Raw genomic sequence first — 22,115 nt, forward strand, 5'->3', positions numbered from 1 at the left:
ACACGGAGTGATTGCCAATCGCACAGCAACACCACCGTCGATTGAAACTTACGTTTTTAGTCCCGAAACAATGATTCTATGTATTTAAAATACGTTTAACAATATGTACTTTGTTTAAAACTGAAACACTTTTAGTTATATTCTTACTGAACTGTATTTAAAATTTTTTGCTTAAATTGCTAAATAATTTTGCCTAATTCTTTTACAGATAACACTGATTAACACACATGTGACCCTAAAGCTCAAATTGGTAAAAAAGGAAAGATTATAGCTTTTTACCCATTCCTGTGAATTGTGGTTCCCCGTGAACATAACGTTGAAGCGACGAAACCGGGGAGCAATTACTATGCGATACTTTGATGTAAGTTGATGTATTTTTATAATGGCTAGTGGCTAGAGCAATAATCTTTCTAGGACAACTTTAGAGTTTTATAGCTGCATTTTTTTAGCTTTTGTCGACCAATGTAATCGATATCCCTGTCAAGTGTTAGTTTTCCCACTGCATGGTATTCTTCCGCACTTACGTTCCTCTAATTTGGCTGTTATGGACTTAAAGAGGCACAATAATGAGTAGAATGATACTTGTCAGAGAGGTACGACGTTCCAGTGGAAAAAATGTGACATCCGCTGGCTTTATTTTGTTGAAAACTCGGGACATTTCAAAGGCGTGCGGGATACTTTTGATGAACGCGGGATATTTTGCGGTACGTATTTCTGAGCACCACATTTTGTTGAAACGCGGGACTATCCCGCAAAATGAGGCACGTCGCTTTATCTCAACAATAATCGAGCCGCCCTAGTTTTCAGTTGAAAGAATTCAAAAATTTGTCACTATTTCTTAAACCTTTTCTGCTGAAGGAAAGCAATAAGTCCAATATGCCTTAAGAGAAAATAAAGCTGCTGCAGCAACGAATTAGTCTCCCTGTACGGATGCTAGATATACCTCCGAATCCTTCGAGAGTAAAGTTTTGAGCTCGTTATTGTACGAGTTGCGGAAAAACTTTTTCGTTGCAGTTGCGAAAGAATTTTGTTAGGCAATGTGTAAGAATTTGAATTTCCGTGCAGAGGTTTTTCAATGTAAAACGATTTTTTTTGTTTTGTAAAAAAACTCCAGTATCAAGAACATGTCAAAAATGACTATGACGCCAAAAAGTTGGGGAGAACAATATTTTGCAGCGCTACTAGAGCGTAAATTTCGAAACCCAACATTCATGAAAGGTAAAAACTATATTCAGTATTCATGCATTTTCAACATTTCAAAAAATAATAGTAAATTTAATACTCATACAAAAATCTGATTTTACAGTTATCAATCTTTTAATGCAAAGTACTTTTAAGAAAAAATATAAAAATAGGAGGTAAGGTCCGACATGAAACCTCTGTTCATCGACGAATTGTTGGTAAAGTACGACTGTTTGGGCCTATTGGAACGGAGACTCTCAGGAAGGGCACAAACACAGAAATTAAGCCGACGATACACACTCATTCATGAAAACTAGTATCGCAATAAACCACGGAAAAATAGAGTTTTTGAGTGGGCGTTACAATCTTCTCCTCTAATCATTCAGAACATATTTTATCTTTTTGGAGGGTTAGGGTACAGAAACAGAAACCATGCATTTACCATATTTGATCTTTTTCATGTCAAACTATCATATTTAACTGACCAGGGTTTCCAATTTTCCTATGTAAATTTTCTGCAGCATGCAACACGTTTCTTGGTTTTTCTAGGTTATTTTTTCTTCATACCAGTATTTATCTTAGAGATATTTTTTGAGAATTTCACTTCTCATTTTATTTTTGCCTTTCTCCTAGAAAGGTATAGCAATCACTTGCAAAACCGAAAGTATAAAAGTGCTCCAAAGGGCCGAATGGCATATATCACTCGACTCAGCTCGACGAGCTGAGCATTTTCTGTATGTGTGTGTGTGTGTATGTGTGTGTGTATGTGCAGATTTTTACTCTCACTCACTTTTCTCAGAGATGGCTGGACCGATTTTCATGAAATTAATTGCAAATGGAAGGTCTTGTTGCCCCATAAGACTCTATTGAATTTCATTGTAATCGGATTTTTAGTTTAGAGTTTATGTTTAAAAATGCGAAAATCATGAAACATCAATATCTCAGAAACTACACAACCGATTTGAACAAAATTGGTCTCAAAAGAACGGACTACCTAGAAAACCCTTAAGTTTTGAATTTCGTAAAGATTGCACTTGTGGTTCAAAAGTTATGAAAAGAAACGTGTTCTGAAGACTGTTTAATCTCACTCATGTTTCTCAGAGATGGCTGTACCGATTTTCATAAAATCAGTGTCAAATGGAAGGTCTAATTGCCCCATAAGACCCTATTGACTTGTTTTGCAGTCGGACTGTTACTTTGCCTGTTGTGTTTGAAAATGTGAAATCCAGCTATGCAAAGGAACATATTCCGAAGACTACTTGGACTCACTCACTTTTCTCAGAGATGGCCGACCCGATTTCCACAAAATAAGTGTCAAATGAATGGTCTTGCTGCCTCAGAAGACCCTATTGAATTTTACTGTAATCGACCTGTAACTTCATTTGTAATGTGCCGACTTGTGAAAATCACGAAACTTCATTATCTCAGAAACTACACAACCGATTTGATTATTATTATCAGATGAGCGGGCTAGTTGAGGGTTAACTGATGAATTATGATTGAACACGTGGTTTCAAAGTTTGGCTGCCCTACACGTTCCCATTTTGTTAATAAAACAACGAAAGTCTATTATCTCAAAGATAACATGACTTATTTGAACATAACTGGTGTCATACGAACGAGTCATCTCTCAAACTTACAAATAACAAACTTCATAACAATTTGATATGTGGCTCAAAAGTTATGGAAAGAAGAGAAATTCAAAGACTATTTAAAACTATACCTGCCTTGATCGATGTATGTGGCCTCAACATAATTTAAATGTGGTGTCGTACTATTTGAACGTTCCAAGTTCGATGATTCCTTGCGGTTTGTTTGAAGTCTGCAAATGCACGACGAATCGGCCATAGGATATGATCAAAGACAAAAGACAAATCGTTTGAAATGATTGGTTTTATCGAAATGACAACATACTCGACTTTTGGCTTCTGTACATCGCCCTAATTCTGAATATATTCATATTGGGTGGTATTCGGTCATTTTCAGCAAATTTTCTGGCATCAATCTGACACCGGAAATAGTCATATTGGGAGGTATTTAGTTATTTTGATTGTTTTCCAGAAACTAACAGTGGTCGTCTTTAAATTCAAAATGGTGTCCAGGGTCAATGTTTGATTTCTATGCATCATCTCGATTACGGAAATATCCATGTTGAGTATTATTTGGTCATTTTCGGCTGTTTCCTATAAGTTGCCATTTAGCGATTCAAAATGGTGCCTGAGGTCAAATGTTAGCTCATTGCATCATTCTGGTTCCAGAGATTCTCATATTGGATGGTATTTGGTTATTTTAGGCTGTTTTTCACAAACCGGAAGTCGCCATATTGGATTTCGAAATGGTATTTAAGATAATTTCTGGCCTCTGAGCGTCATTCTGGTTGAAGAAACACTCACATTGGGTGTAATTCGATCATTTTCCGCTGTTTCCCAGCAACCGGAAGTCGCCAACCTAGAATCCAAAATAGGGTCTTTGAACGATTTCAGCTGCTGTGTATCATTCTAGATCCGGAGATACTCATGTTAGACGAAATTCGGCCATTTATGGCTGTTTTCCAGAAACCACAAGTTGCCATCCTACAATTCATAATGGTGTCTGAAGTCGATTTGTGGCTCCAGTGCATCATTAAGATTCCGGAAATACCCATATTGGGATATTTGGGATATTTGGTCGTTTGCCGCTGTTTTTCCGAAACCGGAAGTCGCCATCTTAGAATTCAAAATGGTGTCTGTGATCGAATTTAGCTCCTGTGTATCTTTCTTTATCCGGATATTATTATATTGGGTGGAAATCGTCCATTTTTGGCTGTTTTCCAGAAACCGGAAGTTGCTATCTTACAATCCAAAATGTTGCCTGAGGTCGATTATGGAACATATTTGTTACCACTAAAAACATTTACCTGCCAAATATGGTTCCATTTAGTTGATTAGTCCGCGAGATGTGCAGAAATTTGTGCAGAAACATGTGCTTCTGGAAGAGGGAGGGGCGTCGAACCAATATGGACATATTTGTTACCCTTTAAAACATCCACATGCCAAATTCGGTTTCATTTGCTTGGTTTGTTCTTGATTTGTGCAAAAATGTATGTTTCATTTGTATTGGACCCCTCCCTTCCAGAAAAGGGAGGGGTCTCAAACTATCATAGGAACCTTTATCGGGACCAAAAACCCCTTCATACAAATTTTCACGTCGATCGGTTCGGTAGTGATCAAACAGACAGACAGACCGGACTACCTTTTTATATGTATAGATTACAACATCAATATTTTAGAACCTAAAGAGTGAATATACATTTATTGAAGCGTTCATGTAAATCTATTTTTACAAATAAAAGTTTGAATGAGAAAGGCTGGGTCTGACCGCTAGGTGGATTAATTTAGGTTTTTAAGTTTTAATTCAACGCATTGATATTTTCTGTAATTTTTATGAATGAATTTTGATATGTTTTATCTATGTCCCTTAGTTTAATTCTATTTTTTATTTACATTATTTTTCCTGATTTCGTTCTCTAAATTAATAGCGTTCTCACATTTCATTATAGTGATATACCGTATTAGGTAATGAATCTGTGTCAAACTTTGACTAAAAGTTCACATTTTTCGTTATAACATGTTCCCACGATTTTCTCTATTTAAAGGGCAGGCATTTTTCTATTATTCTACAAAATGTAAAACGCTATCTTCAGAACAAACAAAGTTATTTCGAAAAGCACGAATTTTCTTCATTGGGACTATCGAAAAAACTCTGATAAACAAATGATTTTATTTTTGTTTTGTTCACACAACATTTATTTGACGCGGCACAACACAAATAAATGTTTACGGAGCCTATTATAAAATGATTTAACATTCTTTTGGAAGTAGAATAAACATTAGGGTGGGGAATCGTTATATGGAAAAAAACGAAACTTGATAGTAGAAAGACAGAACCAAGTTTTTTTTTTTTCATATTTAAGGCCCCAAACAATCCTAAATTTATCGGAAGTCGATTGGTTTTGTCTTCGCTTGGCGCACTGCATTTCAAATTTATATGGAGGTTTGTATGGAAAAACCAACTTTTCTGCATTTTCCATTCTAAAGAGCTCAAAATGGCCCAAACCATAGGTTTCATGACTTCGAATGATAGGTTTTTTGATGCCTAACAATTTGGCCGAAGACAATAAAGAGCTAGGGTGTCCCAAAAACATACTAGAGCTGTTCAAAGTTGATTATGTCGAAATTTATGTTGCAAATCATTTTTTCTGCCAACACTGCCAGTGTACCGGCGTGAGTCAGATTTCCATCAGAAGTAACCTAAGTAACCGGGATTTGCTGCATTTAAATCGACATACTCAATTTTGAACAGCTATAGCTCTTCTTAGGGACACCCTAGCTCTTCAGTGTCTTCTGCAAAGTTGTTAAGCATCTAAAATACTATACTTTAGCATATTGTAGTGCATTATTGAGCTCTCTAGAAAGGTAAATGCAAAAAAGTAGATTTTACCATATAAATTTTCATACAAATTTGAAATGCAATGCGCCAAGCGAAGACAAAACCAATCGACTTTCGGTAAGTTTAGGGTTGTTTGGGGCCCCAGAAGGAACTAAAAAAACTTGGTTCTGGAAAATCGATCACTTTTCCCCACCCTAATAAACATGCTTATGATATGTGATTTCATAACGTTCAACTGTAAGCACTTCAAAAAGGTTTTGAATTTTAGATAGTTTTTTAATCAACTGGTATTTTTTGAACGATTACGTTTATGCTTAAATTTTAATAATTTCAGACTTGAAGATTTTCTTATCTTGTTTTTAGTATTTTTGTTTGCGTTTTTTGATGTTATTTTCTTAGTGTTTAAATAGATTTTGCTGAGGTTCTGATTGTAGATTGAATTTGAAATTATTAAACTACATTTTCGTAAACATCTTGACATTATATCAGGTGTCTAAGGGGTCATGCTGTGCCAGTATCGCATATAATGACTTTGGCTAGTAAATGTATTTTAATTAGTTCATGTCTAATTTTTTTGTTAGAATCTCTCATTAAAAGCATTCCTCCCTTCCGTCCCTGCGAACACCGCTATGTTTGAGTCAAATGAATCAAAACGTGACCGCTGTAGTCACACCGCCAGCAGTAGGTAAGTAAACTATGATAAAATCAACACTCACCTGGCTGGACTTCCGCTCACGATCGCCGGCTGGCACGGGCGCGGGTGTGGATGCGAGTGCTTCACCGATCGTCTGCTGCTGTTGTCTCGATCCGGCCCGCCGACTGCCGGTGCTAAGTTGTGTCAACTTTTGGATGGTCGATTGTTTACTAACATTACCGCTGTAGCTAACGGCACCGGCGCTGGTACCATTTGTTTTAGGCCGCTGCTGGCCGGCAGTTCCCTTTACCGTGCTGGCGTTGTTACCTTCCTGCGAGTTCAGCTTTTCGGGCGAATGAGCACCGTTACCGCCGTGCATCATGCGATTAAGCTTACCAAATAAACCGAATGATTCTCGTTTTGGTTTCGGTGTCGTCGCTTGCTGTTCACTTCCGCCACCGACGCCGAAACCGGATAGGTTAATCCTTATATTCTTCAACGGCGAATGACTGCGGGGGCGGATTTTGCGTTGTTCGGGAGTCTTTTTTGGTTGCGGACTAGCTGCATTGTTACTGCTGGAAGTTTTCGACCGCAAGCGGCTGAGGTTCATGTTTTCCACACGTTCGCGTAGCGACACACGGCCACCAATTGCAAAGCTGGGCTTTTCCGGCTGTTTTTCTTTGGGTTGCTCAACAACTGGTTCAACTTCGGCAGCTGGTGTCGGTGCTGGTGGTTTTCCATTTTGTGGGCTTGATGTCACGGAATCCTTCTCAGATTTACGAACTGACTGGCTCACATCGATGTTGCGGTACCATGTTTTGGTTCGCTCTTTCCTAGGGCTCAGTGAGCGTTCACGAAGATGAACTTGTGATTGATCAGCTGCCACCAGGTTCTCACTGATGTACGGTAAACTAAGGGGACCATCATCCTCTTCGTTGGATTCTTCCTCGTACCGTGTAGGGTTGTGCGGTATTCTCTCCCCAACCAGCGGGGACGGTACGTAAAACGTGGGCTTAGTGGGTGTTGCCACCCCAGGCATTTGGAATACTTCCTGGACGGAAAGGGCTCTTCGTTTGCGTAAACCGGCATGGATTCGGTTGAATTTGTTGCGTAACAGCTGCTGAACCTCATTAATGGAAGACTTTTGGCCGGGAAGTCGCATCGATGCAGATTTGAAGTTCTTTAGACTAGGCAGTTTAATCTCTTTGGCTATCTTGATTCCACTTTCGCTTTCACTAGCACCAAGTGAATTTTTCTTCATCACATTCGACACTTCATCGTAGTACTGGAGTTTTTCGTGGCGGAAAAGTCGCGCAGTAGCTGTTTGTGCAGGGTCCGAGGACATGTTTTCGTACTTATGCACGTTGTACTCCCAATCGATACTATGCGCACTGCGTCGATGATTCGGCGTTACTCGAATTCTATGGGCGTAGGTTTGATGAGCACCAAGTCGCCATAGTTTTACATCCTGTTCATGAATATGCCAGTACTCTTCGGCTGCGAAGATTGGAACTTGAGTTTGCCCGATCGTGGAAGAAGACGTCGAAGTTGAGCTAGAACTAGAATGTCGCAGTTCCCAGTTAGGATCAGCAAGATGACCGTACTGCGGTTGATCCGTCAACAATTGTTCCGTAGCTCCATTGTGGTGATGATGGTGATGATGATGATGCCTATGGTGCCCGTGGTGGTGATGATGATGATGGTTATGCGACTGCTGCACCTGTTGAACTTGAACTGGTACTGGACCGGACGCAATAATTTGATAATGACCGGGATGTTCGGCCAGTATAAAATTGGTGTCCGAATCGAGTGACGCTGGACCGGAGACTGTCTTGAATGACGCACATCGCCGTCGGAGTTTGTTCCACTTTTGCGAGATGCCCGTTACATCTGTAAGTAAGCACCAGAGAGGAGCGAGAAGAAAGAAAACATTATTGAAATTAATTGAAATCATTGCACCGAAGCGAGTATGAACGATCAAAGAGTACGGGAATATAAAAAAAAAGTCAAGAAGGGTCGGAAAAGTGAATGACTGACTCCATTTGTTTCAAGTCTTCTTGACGGCAGCGGCGGCGAATAAGCCTCGAGCGACGGTGAGCTGGTGTAGCAATTTTATCTGGGAACTTGTAGGGTGATCCAAAACAAACCGCATCAAGTATCGTAGGAATATTTCGAGCTCGAAATGCCGAAGCATGGTTCGCTTAATCTACTGCATAGGTCGCGATATATGCCATTTGGTCGGAATATTGCGCACTCCATCAGCCAGGCTAGATTCTGAGTGAATGCAAATAGCAGCAGCAGCAAGTAAGACTGCATTCAATTTGATGCACTTCATTAGACAAGTGTGACGAATTAACGGTTGGAGGGCACTTGTGAAGTGGGTACACAATAAAAGTATGACGAAACAACATGCGGCTCTGGTTGTCATTGCTAAAGGCAGTACAATGTTACTTCTGGCTTTCAAATAAGGTACATCATTCATACAAATAAAACGCATATTGACAGATAAATTGCCTAACGCAATTATAAACTAAAATCTATCTATCTTTTTGTGTAACGCTATTAACCAAAATAACAGAAGCAAGATTTTTGAAGCTAATTCAAAGTTCCGAAATCTTTAGAAATTAAAAATAGTGCACCACCACCAAAAAATCGCTTTTGATAGTGAATTGTCATTGTAATTGACCGTGATATTAATCTGCCTTTCGAAGCCGGAGTTATAGGTGATTTGATACGGTTGACTGGCCTAATCCACCAGATTAAGCTACAAATTGGTCTAAAGTGGTTGCATTGCAGTCACTAGAAACGTGAACTTGTTCAATCGTTTGGGCGCAGAATGGAGGTCAAATGTTTAGAAAATAGGTGATACGTACACTTCTAGGCAAAATAAAGTGCCCACCTAACCTTTTTTTAATTTCTCTTACATTTATGTAGTTCAAATTTAGTAAATGCACTGTAGTCATTTCTAATACCTTATTTTTATATTCTTTTAAAGTTTTCTTGAAAGTTTCCTGAGAAAAAATGAATTTTGCTTCAAAAAAATTAACCAATTTAAATGCTGATAAAAATCGTCAGAATTCTTCAAAAATTACGACCATTTATTTCTCCAATTTTTAGATTTTTATCCTTGTGACAAGCTGTCATGCTCCGATTGAAACATTCAGGCGCGTCGTTTACAAAACCAGAGTTCACACAATGGAACTCAGAGTAATAAATTTTCAAAAAATTCAAAACGGTGAAAATCAAACGAACACTACGACTGACGGATTGTTTTTCTGTGTGGACTCATCACTGCGACCAAGATCTATTGTGATGTTGCCCAGGTGTTTTCTGTACTCTGCACTTCATATTATTGGCAGTAAGTGAAATAAGGGAAATATGTGATACTAGGGTGTCCCAAAATTGTCTGGGACTCAGCCTCCAAATGGTAGAAAATGGTGTTACGAACAAACTTTTGTTCGGCGACAGCTCTAGAAAATGATGTTTTCAACTGGCCAGGATGACTTTTTTGAAAAAATCGGTTTTTCTTATGTTAAATCCAAAAAACATGTTCAGTTATTCAATTTTTCATGAATTCTAATCCTTTTATATTTTTGACAGGTTCCTTAGGGTCCAAACTGTAAGGAAAAAAATCGTTTCGGATTGATAATCGTCAATTTATTTTCCTGAAAAAAAATCTATCGTTTGGAAAAGAGATTTTTCAAGTATACTTTGACATTCAATCAATAAAAGTGGGTATTAAACCTAATGCTCTCACCAACTGAATGCCATTAAAAGTTGGGAAATTTTATGGGGAAGAACATTGCCAAAGACTACATGGCTCTGAAATAACTTGATTTTGAGTTATTCGTGATTTACTGTGGAATAAAAAGATACATTTTGATGTTTTCAACTTTCAATTTCAACTAAATCTCCTGCTACTCAAAAGGCCCGTTCTGCAGGGTCATTGATAACTGTTAAGCTTCAACATTTCGATTTGGCATCAAGATAATAATTTCTTTCTATCCAGGCCTTTGGATCTTCCTGAATAAAAAAACTTGATATCAAGCCGCAGTCTATCGAAAAAACGTTAGTGACTTCTTTGTGGTTTTTTACAGACGAAATTTTTTTCACTCTTGAATTGTCGTTTTTACTGCTCACTTTTTTCAAGTTTTGTACCACCTTCCTCTTCGAGTCATCATTAACATTTTTATCGAAAAATACCAGGCTAACATTGACTTCCGGAAGATACTGACAGTCCAGTCTGCAGACCCAGTACCGTACCGAAGTCACCGGTGATTGCGGGTTCGAGTCTCATCTGAATGAGTTTTTTTCTAATTTTAAGTCGCACTTTCTGTCCTTGTTCATTTCTCGCATTCTCGTTAAATTATATACATTTCCTCCCCTTTAGTAAACTTGATAATATTCATTCAATTTTTTCACTCGACCTTGATTATTGTAGAAAAACATTAAAATTCAACTTTTTATTTCACAGTAAATCACGAATAACTCAAAATCAAGTAACTTTAGAGCCATGTAGTCTTTGGCAATGTTCTTCCCCATAAAATTTCCCAACTTTTAAAGGCATTCAGTTGGTGAGAGCATTAGGTTTAATACCCACTTTCATTGATTGAATGTCAAAGTAAAATTGCAAAATCTCTTTTCCAAATAATAGAATTTCTTTTAGGAAAATAAATTGACGATAATCAATCAGAAACGAATTTTTTCCTTACAGTTTGGACCCTAAGGAACCTGTAAAAAATATAAAAGGATAAGGTTTCATGTTTTTTGGATTTAACATAAGAAAAACCGATTTTTTCAAAAAAGTCATCGGGGCCAGTTGAAAACATCATTTTCTAGAGCTGCCGCCGAACAAAAGTTTATTCGTAATACCATTTTCTATCATCTGGAGAGTGAGCCCCAGAATTGTGCATCTTTGGGACACCCTAATAAGATACGCCTATCATTCATATCCGTGCTTGTGTGTAAGTTTTTTACCTTTCCGTTTCAAGCTTTTATGCTCTACTATACCGAGCCTCTACTGCTATTTGTATACCAACCAATACACCAACTCTTTTATCATTTTCGCCTGATGAAATAATATTCCAGAGCGATCAAGTTGGCTGATGAAAATATAGCAATCGTGCGTTGGGGAATATTGTTCTGAAATTAATGTCCTACTGTGCTGTTTTGCATCAATAATCCTAGGTTTGCTGATACCTAAATGCTCTTTTTGAACGGAGGTAGAAAGAACCGATCAGAGTAACATCTGATAACAATTTGTGCCGATCGGCTGGATAGGCTCTGCTCACAAGTGTGTAGTGTCATTTTTTGCTCTGCCAGCTACTGTGCTACCCATGCTGCAATGTAATCTGGTTTTGTAATTTCGCGTTGACGGCGTTTCTGATATTTGTTTAGTTTATGCAAGCGAACAAGAAAGAAGGAAATATTTTTGCTCATTACGCACATTTTGATAACTACATATGTAAGTTCGCGTAGATGCGAACAGCCTTTAAAATCTCTTCAACACCGTCAACGCGAAACGCTATAATATCAATCTTTACTAGTAGCCAAGCTATGCCAGCTGCATTATTCAGGCAAAGCAAACGAGATCCTACAACACCCTAAAACAATTTCATTCTATAAAGGATTCGTTCGGAACCACAATTAGATTTTAAATTTTTACTTCGTCGAGAACTGAGCAGCTAAAATCTGTGCTCACTCAATCGGAGATGTGTAAGTTATCGTTTTTTCTGTGCACCATGAATCACAGTGCTCTTTTTTGCATTGCGTTTATAAAAGTTCGTCGTTGTGAAAATGGCTACCTTTGATTTGTTTTTTCTTAAGAGCTGTATCAAATCAAGCAAAACTATAAGTTGCATGCATATGCAACACGTGTTTACTGCCTACTGGTATCAAGAGCAATATTTTACATCTACACATTCCAACGAAGAGGAGTATTCAGAAGCCTGCTTAAATTGAAGTTGAATAAGAAGAAATCTAATAATTTCATGAGTCTTTTGGAACTGCAACAGGCAATTTCAACAAAGGCTGTGAATCGCGCTCCGTGGTTTCAAAATATATATTTTTCTTGGTAACAACACTTTTGTCCAGGATTTGTGGGGCCGTTCCAGGAACCGACAACACCGGAAGAAAGGTTATATCTTGGCAGAATGCATTAGTTCGCTGAAATCTTTCCAACCGCTACTTTGCTGATCCTGTACTGTTCTCGTCTTTTAAACTCAATCAAATGCGATCACGTGTCCCGGGCACCAAGTCGTTCCGTTTGCATCAAAACATGTCCAAAAATAAAAACATACACAATCGAAGGGTTTTCCCACGGAAACATATCGAAAACATATCGATTTTTTCAATGAACACTTTTATTAGACACTGTTTTTTTATCAAACAGGAAAACCCAAAGATGATGAAGTTGGCACTTTATTTTGTCTGTTAGTGTAGAGCGGGACAAACACTCTGTTGCAGGATGTTGCTAAAGATCGCGTAGAGGGAAATGGAGTTGCGACACGCTCGGATTCCATGGGTCCCTGATCTTCTGGATAACCGCTTTTCACTGTCACAAGCTGGAGATCTCGTAGTCAGCAAACATCGACATCATGTAGATCCAGACAAAAAGTCCGCTGGATTCATACCTGAGAAGCTTGACGGCCATTTATTTTTATCCAGAAAATCCGTCAAATTGTCTCTACCATCAAGTACCAAGTATCCTGAACCAAGTTCGCAGTATGCGCTGGTGCAACAGAAAAAAATTAACAGCTCTATAAGGGGCCATCCACATACCACGTGGACACCTTTGGGGGGGGGGGGGGGGTGTGATTGGGTAATGTCCACGGTCCATACAATTTTTTTAGAATTTATATGGGCAGTTGTCCACGGAGGGGGAGGGTAGGGTCGTTAAAAATCCGTCCACGTGGTATGTGGATGGCCCCTAAGTTGAACTCTAACCATGATGGTGAAAACAGTGAAGCTACTCCGCTCAGAAGTGTGCGCGTTCAAAGAATGGTACCCAGCCGCGTCGAAACAGACAACAATTAGAGCTTCGAAAGAGAGTCCGGTTTCGAACGGTTGACAGCCCTAAGCGTCAAGAAGCTCCAGAGGATGCTGAAGAGGAAAACCGAGGGAACAGTGGCTACATCGCTGCGTGCGCTGGGCCAGGAGGTTGGTGCAACCGGTCAAACAGTGAAAAAGTACCTGGCGACCATGGATCTACATGTCAGGAAGCAGGAGCCCCTTCCACTGGTCTCGGAGCTGCAGGCAATGACAGCTGCGGCTGCATAAGATGGTGGCGATGGTGACGACAAGACCCATCTCACCTTGAATGGCAACGACTGGCAGGGCACTTCTTATTTCGAAGGAAGCGAGCTCCGAAGTGAAGTCCATTTCACACACCAACTTCAAGCCAATACGAAGAGCCTGTCGGTAGTTTCGTCGTTTATCAAGAAATACTATAAGGGCGAAGACGCGGTGTTCGAAGCGATCGTTGGAGGAGATGGAGCGGCCGAATATCCATGTAATACCCAAGTCGGCGAACCCGCCCAACGTCCCCCAGCTGCGCGAGAATTTCTGGGCAAACCTGAAGTGTAAGAGCTACTCCAAGTATTTTGTCGTGAAAGCTGAGAAGGATTCAATGAATAAAACGAGGAAAAAGCTCAAAAACATGCATGCATGTGTGCTTTCGTCCGCCATGGTGTATGTTCCGGTTGACTGCCAGAAGGCCGCTCGCAAGGGCGTAGGATAATTTTTGACGTAAGCTAATATAATTCATTACCTTTCATGGGAAATTTATCAAGCTCAATTATCTGCCTTAGTTTTTTTTATCACCATCCGAAAACAGTCCATTTTTTAATGTTCAATGAGATGGCTGTTTGCAACTAAACATGTCAAAATATCTAAACATAAGCAATCGAAGGGTCTTTCCATAAAAACTCATTGAATTTGACACATTTTTTTTAAGAAAAACTCACCCTCTATTATTCCATAAATGAAAGAATATAGAGTAGGAAACCTATTTTAAGACTTCTGTGTATTGAGACGAAATACTCGAAATGTGTAAAGTGAAATACAAACATTAGTAGGTACCTATATCAACTTGTTCACTATCTTTTTCTTTGCAGATTATAAAACTTATTTAGCAAACCTTAACAATAAGCAAGTAAAGTTTCCAATCGAGAGACACTATTTCAATTACTCCGAACCCATTTCAGGCAGTTTGCATCCGGTTTGCTAGGGATTTTTTCAGCACTAAAATGGCACCGAAGTGGCTACAATTTCGATTGATTTTTTTTCAATTTATTTTCATTCTAGGGTTTTTCGAAATTTTATAGATTCGTAACATAGTTAGTTGATCAGAGTTTTCGATTCCGTCATTGAAATTGTCGATATTGATCAAAATTCAAGAGTTTGAGCCGTTTTGTTCGACTGATTAAGTTACCCCGTTAGGTGCACAACTAAGTTCTCGTTTTTCGTCAATAAATGGCGCTAGTAGTAAGTGCGGATCTAGTTTGACATATCTAAAACGTGATGGGTCAAACTGAGACTTATGGTAAACGAACCGCTTTGACACATTAGTGATTTTAGTTGCGTGAAAAAGTCTGATTTTGTACCAATTAATCGTCATTTGCGAAAAGTGTTATGCTTTTCTTATTTCATTTAACGAAAACGGCGGCTAAAACACATCGAGAGTTGAAAAAAAAGTTTACGGAATGCTGCTCTAAGGAACGGTTCACTTAGAGTGATTGGCTTCGTGGCTTTAAAAACGGGACCTAATTTTAATGTTTACGTTCGTGTGAAGGAAGGCCTTCGAAGAGTGCTGAATTGGAGGAATTGCTCGATGAGGATCAAAACATAGAGGCAGCTTGCTTCGGTACTAGGATTTACTCTCCAAGCCATGTCCAAGCGATTTCATCATTTGGGAATGATTCAAAAACAATTCAACTTTATGATTTGAAGCCAAGGAGCGTTGTTCGTCTTTTTCACGCCTGTGAACCACTGCTACAGCGGCAATAAAGGAAGTGTTTTCTTCATCTCATCGTGACGTGTGATTAAAAATAGATTTATTACAGCAATCCAAAGAAAAGAAAGTCTTGGGGACTGCCCGGTCAAGCTTGTACGTCGTCGGCCCGGCCAAGTATACACGCTGCGAAGATTATGCTGTATATTTGGTGAGTTGAGGTCAATGTTAATTATTATGAGCTGTTGAAACCGAACAAAACCATCACCAGGGAACGGTATCAACTTCAATTGATGCGATTCATCGAAAAACGACCACAATACGAGCAAATGCAAGAAAAAGTGAATCAACTGCGTGACAACGCTCGGCCTCATAGTACCAAAGTCGTTAAAACTTACAAAGAAATGCTCAAATGGGGAGTTCTGGGAATGGGATCTGCCAAAAAATGGGATAAAATTGTAGCTAGACTTGCTGCGAAGTTTTATAGTCTTCTCGAAATACTCTGTAGAAATTGAAATGAAGATTGGTTACAAAATAAACAAATTTTTCAAAAACAACAGTTTGTGCTGATGCTTGACATGAAATGGTGTAGAACGAAGGATCTTTTCCATGGAGTTGAAATTTTCAGTAAGAGACATTCCTTGCTATGAAAATCATGCCTGAAGAGGTGAAACATAGTATTCAATCAGTGTCAGATGGAATACTTGAAACCCATTAGCAAGTGACAAATAAGGTTAAGTGCAAACCTCAGCCCAGAAGCAAATAGCAATAATTAAGTCTAAAGCACAGTTCCGACACCATTGTTTGAATGTGAGACACAATTCCACCAGCAGATAAAACATCTTTTGAAGCAGCAACCAGTTTTTCCGGTACTTGTCGGAAACTGGTACGTCATACCACAGCATTATCATTAAACTTGGAATCTGCAATTGCTTCGGCCAGTCGAACGATCGAAATTAAGCTGTTAACGAGAAGTTGGACGTCGTCACCCTATTAATCGTGACAATTAATGTTACAGCTCATGATAGAGGCGTTCGTTTTACTCAAGCAGTGCTTAATCCGAATAAAATTACGCGTTCAAAGATCACGGAAAAATGTCGAAATGATCGGAAACTGGGTTTACAGGAAAAAAATGCACCGGCACAAACGATGTCGCAACTGACCCAGTAAGAAACTCGGTAATAATCGACATGCCGCGAGCCAGTGCGGCTGTAATTTACCCTTGTTAAAGGAGAGAAAAAACGCATCAGCAGCCACTTCAAAGGTAAATGAACGGAAATTAAACACCGCACGATCACTGTCATCAGGGGAATAATTGCCAACTCGTCTGTCGAATCCGCTGCTGCTCTGTACTTTCGAAGCAGTTGGATGCTGCCGCAATTGAACGCCGCCGTTTGAAAACTTTCGCAGTTTAACTTTTTTCTTGTTCGAATTGCTAATGAAACCGTTCCTCAATTGTACAATCTCGTTATTTTACCGCAGCTTTGTAGTTAATCCATTGCCATCAAACAATGTAACATAGCTTTTTCTTTGAAATTGTAAAGTCGACCAGAAACTGTTTAATACTTCAATGAAGTCAACAAGACGCACACTCGTTTATCTTTCATCAGTTTCATCCTTCAAATCAGCCGTCATTGACTTAACAATCATTGAAAGCTAGTCTCTAATTTTTCTCAACTGCGGGCTAGAACCAGCACTTGATCTCTTACTCTCGCTACAGTAAATCTCGGTTGGTTCACGCACTCTGAATCATAACCTAACCACTTTGAATAGAAACAGAAACAGCCCGTATCATAAACAACCACGTCCAGCGATTATTGACATTTGGCACGAGGGATTTGCCGTATACGTACGCTGCTTTTGACCACAAAGAGTTCAGCTCATCTGTTTAACATTTCACACATATGACAGTAGAGAGTACCTTCAACACCGCGGCAACCTCGAGCGGAGGCGTCGGAAGGCTGTGTTCTCGAGGCATATGATCTTCCACCTACACACCAGACACGCAGTTCGACGAAAGAAAAGCACAACACTTTAATCGGTTGGCCAGGCCAGGCAAAACACGGTAAACATATTCATTAGTATGGAAATTATGCGGCACTGTTTTGTGCCTCGAACCGGGGTTGAGTTCGAGCGATCGGTTCAAGTGGAAAGCTGGTCGAGTGTCGGCTTGGTAAGCGATAGGCACCTATTTCGTCACAGAAGTTACTCCACGCTGTCGAAACATATCGGTGTGATCTCGTTTTCTTGACTTATGTTACCTTCGTAAGCACAGACTCTTACAGATACTTGTTATTCAAAGGTTAATCAAATGAAAATGGTATGGAAAAATATGTAGCGGCTCCTGGACAAATTCTACCTAATAGTCTGTAATCAGAGAAAAGAAATGAAGAAGCAACAAATCATTCTCAATGCAGCTGAAAAAATAAACCTTGAAACCTTGATCATCTGCATCTTGATGAGATTACTGAATCAAGCTTTATCTGCACTAATCTATAATAAAGATAATTCAGGAATTTTATTGTTCCCCGTGCAGAGAACCGTTGTTGAAATTAACGCTCGATGGTTTTAGACACTGGCCAATTCTAGCCACTTTTTTCACAATTGGAATGTGGACTTCAGCGCAAAATAAACCTTTCATTATCGAGCAAAACAAATCGCACAAGTAATTGTCCCGCCAATTAGGCCAGCTAAACTAATTCAGAACATATGGTTCCAATCAAAGCGTTCGCAAACGTTTGCTAAAGCATTCAGAGCTAATTTTTACACTTATTCAGTAGCACCTCGCGTATACCGCCTCGGTAGGTCTGGCCGGGGCAGTCACTTAGCGTCAGTGGCAAATAGTTGTTACCGTGATTTATTGGGTACAATCTGTGGGCACGCTGGCGTAGCAGCCCTCTCAATCGACCGTAAATCTTTGGAAGCAAGCAAAAAAAAACCTAACGCGATCGCAACAAGTTCCATCGATTAACTAATTGGTGGTTGATAAATTGTTGGCATCGATTAAATTACTGTTTTTGGAGACGACTAGCGAGCAACACATACCTGTTAGAGTTAGAAATTTTGTAATAATTCGTGAGAAAAAACGTGGGGTTTGTGTATGAGGAATCTATTATTAACCAATCCGAAGTGGAGAGCAAGTACATATATGAACGCAGTAAGTCGTTTACAGATTAGAGACTGGTGGAAACATAGTGCGTAAGTTTTTAGTCAGAATACAAAACAGGAATATACGAATCACGGAATATATTTTTGCATTAGGTCCTCTTACAGATATAGTTGACGAAGCTTTCGAACGCAAGCTGGACGTCAACTCTAACCCCTCAGAGTTTCAAAGATCGCTTTGAGGTAAAGGTGCAGTCTACGACTCTCACCACCGCCTCAAAGAGAGACTTTGTTTGTGAGCTCCGTCGTCCAGGGTGGAAACTTGCGGTACTCCTGCGGTGATTGGGACACACTTCTGACCCTCCTTCATATCGTAAACTAGTCCTAAACGCGAGCGCTATGAAGTCCCAGCTGTAGCTATTGAACGCATTCTTCACGTCAAGTAATATCAAATACCCCTTCTTTTGCGCGGAATTACAGTATCCAGGGAGGTTCCGTTTATACCCTCTGTGTATTTCACCAATCTGTTAAGGATAATCCTCTACAGCACCTTGTCGGTAGTGTCTAACAGACAGATGAGTCTATATGCCGATAAGTCCCTTGGTGGTTTCCAGCCTTCGGCGATAGGATCAGTTTCTGTCGCTCTCACCTCTCCCGGAAGAGGCAGTCATTCAGGAACTTTTGCATAGCTACCCGAAACAGCCCGGGGCTACTTTTAGGGGCGTCTTGATGGCCACGTTCGGGATTCCATCCGATCCCGGTGCCTTGCTCACCTTCGAGAAGTTGACGATCCCGATAAGTTCATCATTCGTAACTCTTGCCTCCTCCTCAGCCTGGACATTATTGCCATCGCTCTCGATTTGGATGTCTGGAAATCTTGGGTGGTATTCGGCCATTTTGGATTGTTTTCTGAAACCGGATGTCGCCATCTTGGAACTCAAAATGGCGTCTGGGGTTGTTCACCGGTCACTGAATGTCATTTTTCTTACAAAATTGGAATGCATCCAACCTTTAAAGACATCGCGCTGCGCTTTGATACTTTTCCGAAAGGGATATTGTTCCGTGAATTTGAAGACGACTCAAGAAACGTTTGGATACCTCGCGTAAATGCACCTTCCATCACTGTGTCGCCAGTTCCGGGTCCCAAATGCTCTTGGCCCCGTTACCCGGAATTTGTTAACATCGCGAGAACGCACTACCTGTCGTATCATGGGAGACCCCAACCCACTCGATCCAGCCGCATAGTGTATTCATCATCGAGATAATTTCGCTTCCTGCCATCAGAGTCGTTTTGGCAATTCTAGTATGCAACTCTTGCATACAATTGGCAATTCAAAGTATGCAATTCTTATGAACACTCACGTACCTGATAAGTTTTCGTGTTCTAGTCCACCTGCCGAAATTTCACCTGAGGCTGCACAACCTACCAGCGGGACATTGGGGGGATGGCTAACTCACGAACTATAGAAGCTTCCGAGACCCCCCCCCCCCGCCTCCTCGCCATAAATTGAGGTTTCCCTGCCTGTGTTCATCGGTCGTCCCGGTCCTTCAACACGGTCGATAACAACTAACTTAGTCGAGTTCTCGTCGACTTGCTTACGAAACATGAGTAACGGTGCTCAAATAAACGCAGTATAGGGGAGCTGTTCCATTATTCTTCTCAGCCCATATATTCATCTTATACAATATGAAAACACAATTGAAAACAGGAAAAAACGCATATTTTCTAACTATACCAAACCACTTATCCATGAAATGGATTCTACTTAATTCACCTTAGAGTTTTCTTAAAGTGGAATCCTCAAAAACTCACTTGAGAGCTTTCAATTTGATATTATAGTCGGATATCTGCACTCTAGAACTCATTTATTTCAATCACCTACCTCAGAAAACAATATCCGCGTGTTGCTCTATACGGCTACAACGAGACTCGTTCAGCAGCCAACCAGTTTTTTTATCATTAGCGAACCACTTTTTATTTAATTCAATAAACAAAATCACTCACTACACTAAGAATACTTTAATCTTTAAAATGTTCACCTCAAATTTCCGAAAACAAGCTTTAATTAGCAGAAATATATGAGATGATTTTTGACAAATCCTAAATTTCAACTGTATGTATTTTCATCTGTTTTCACTACATTGAAGATACTTAAAAATTGCCAAATCAATTTCTGTTAGTACGAAAAAATCATACTGAAATTGTTGAGTTATTCAAACATAATCGACAGCACTGCAGTGGTTACCTAGGTTACCAGTTTTGCACGTAAACAACAACAGCGGATAACTAGGTAACCTACTACGACGGATTGCGACTACGTTAATTCACAGTGTGATTCTTTCATGATTAACATCGTGAGATAAATAATTTAAGTTTTGAGATGAATATGAAAGCGTTGTGAAAAATGGTTCGTTTTACAAAATTCAGGATATATCTAGCTAAGTTAAATGAATTTCCAATGCTGGGAGGTTCCATGAAAGCATGTAAGCGTATTTTACTTACTTGTTTAATGATTTCGTGAAAATTTGGTGTTTAATCTGTGTAATCTTCGTTAATATCGGCTTAATGAGATAAATTATGGTACAAATACCCTATACCGATCTGAAAGCGGCTTTCGATCGACAAGACCACAGAATACTTTTACCTAACCTTGGAAAACTTGGAGTTTCATCTGTCTTCGTTCAATGGCTTGGTTTCTATTTGATAAATTGAACACTTTGTGTAAAGATTGGAATCGATTTTTCTGTGCAGTTAACGATTTTTTTTTCTGGTGTCTCGCAAGGTAGCAACCTAAGACCGCGATTCATATTAACTATCAATAATATTTTTTCGCTGCTTCCGGAAGGTTGCCGTAAATTATACCCCGATGACGTTAAACGTTTTACAGTTGTGAGAAATTCTGTGGACTGCGTTGAGCTTCAGCAACTAATGGATATTTTCAGTAAAAAAACCTTCTTTCTGTAAGCGTTCAGAAATGTAGTGTCATCTCCTTCTATCGGACAAGGAAGCCAATCTTATTAGATTATACTATGTCCGGTCAGCCTCTATCTAGAGTGATAGATCTGGGAGTTATTTTGCAGATTGAGCAGAGACGATTCGAGGCGAAAACTGCATTTATTGGTAAAGTGTTGTTTGATACAATGGATGCTCCGGAACTTCCCGACCACATGGATATAAATGCCCCCGAATGACCACGTAGACCAAGATCCCTGTTGAACCTGTCTCAACGCAAGGCACAATATGAAATGTGTGGGCAACTTTACCCAATACGCGTTAAGTCGGCCAGTATCAACACAGTGGCAGATGCGTTCGATTTTAATATTACTGGTGCAAATTTGAAAAAAAAAAGAATTGGACTCAGGTAGCCTTTTTGTAATGATTTGTTGACATTATTCTAGTATTGAGTTATTCATCAAGACATACACACTGTCAGATGAATTTCAATAAATTATAACAATTCGTTTTTATGGCTATTAGAACCCCCAGCAGAATCTGTTTCGAAAGTATCATTTCGAAAACATAACCTCAAACCACCCAAAACCATAATGAAAGGTCTGTGGGAAAAATTGTAAGAATATAGTAAAATATTCCTTAAATTTCTCAGTTTCGCAACATATCCCTGGAAAACCTTCTGGTGCTGAACCTATCGGAATCGAATGAAAGTGTCACAAAAGTCAACGAATTTCAATTTGTGGCTGTTTGGGGCACGTAAAGGGTAAAAAAATCCAGTTCGAAAATAAGGAACACGTCACTTTTCAGTTCCCATCTACAGATTTAACTTTCTATTTTATAGATTTCTAGGATATTTTCCCGAT

The 22,115-nt window shown here is 39.5% G+C and overlaps 1 protein-coding gene across 1 annotated transcript in view; it reads right to left on the minus strand.

Annotated features, from left to right (window-relative positions):
* The window catches only part of LOC129722918 (pro-interleukin-16-like), an 86,024-nt gene that overhangs the window by 17,838 nt on the left and 46,071 nt on the right, over window positions 1-22,115 (minus strand). Inside the window, exon 3 of the mRNA XM_055676770.1 lies at window positions 6,327-8,134. Coding sequence (XP_055532745.1) covers window positions 6,327-8,134 — 1,808 coding nt within the window. The remainder of the gene's footprint in view (window positions 1-6,326; window positions 8,135-22,115) is intronic.

Source organism: Wyeomyia smithii, chromosome 2, assembly GCF_029784165.1.
Source record: "Wyeomyia smithii strain HCP4-BCI-WySm-NY-G18 chromosome 2, ASM2978416v1, whole genome shotgun sequence".
Lineage (NCBI taxonomy): Eukaryota > Metazoa > Arthropoda > Insecta > Diptera > Culicidae > Wyeomyia > Wyeomyia smithii.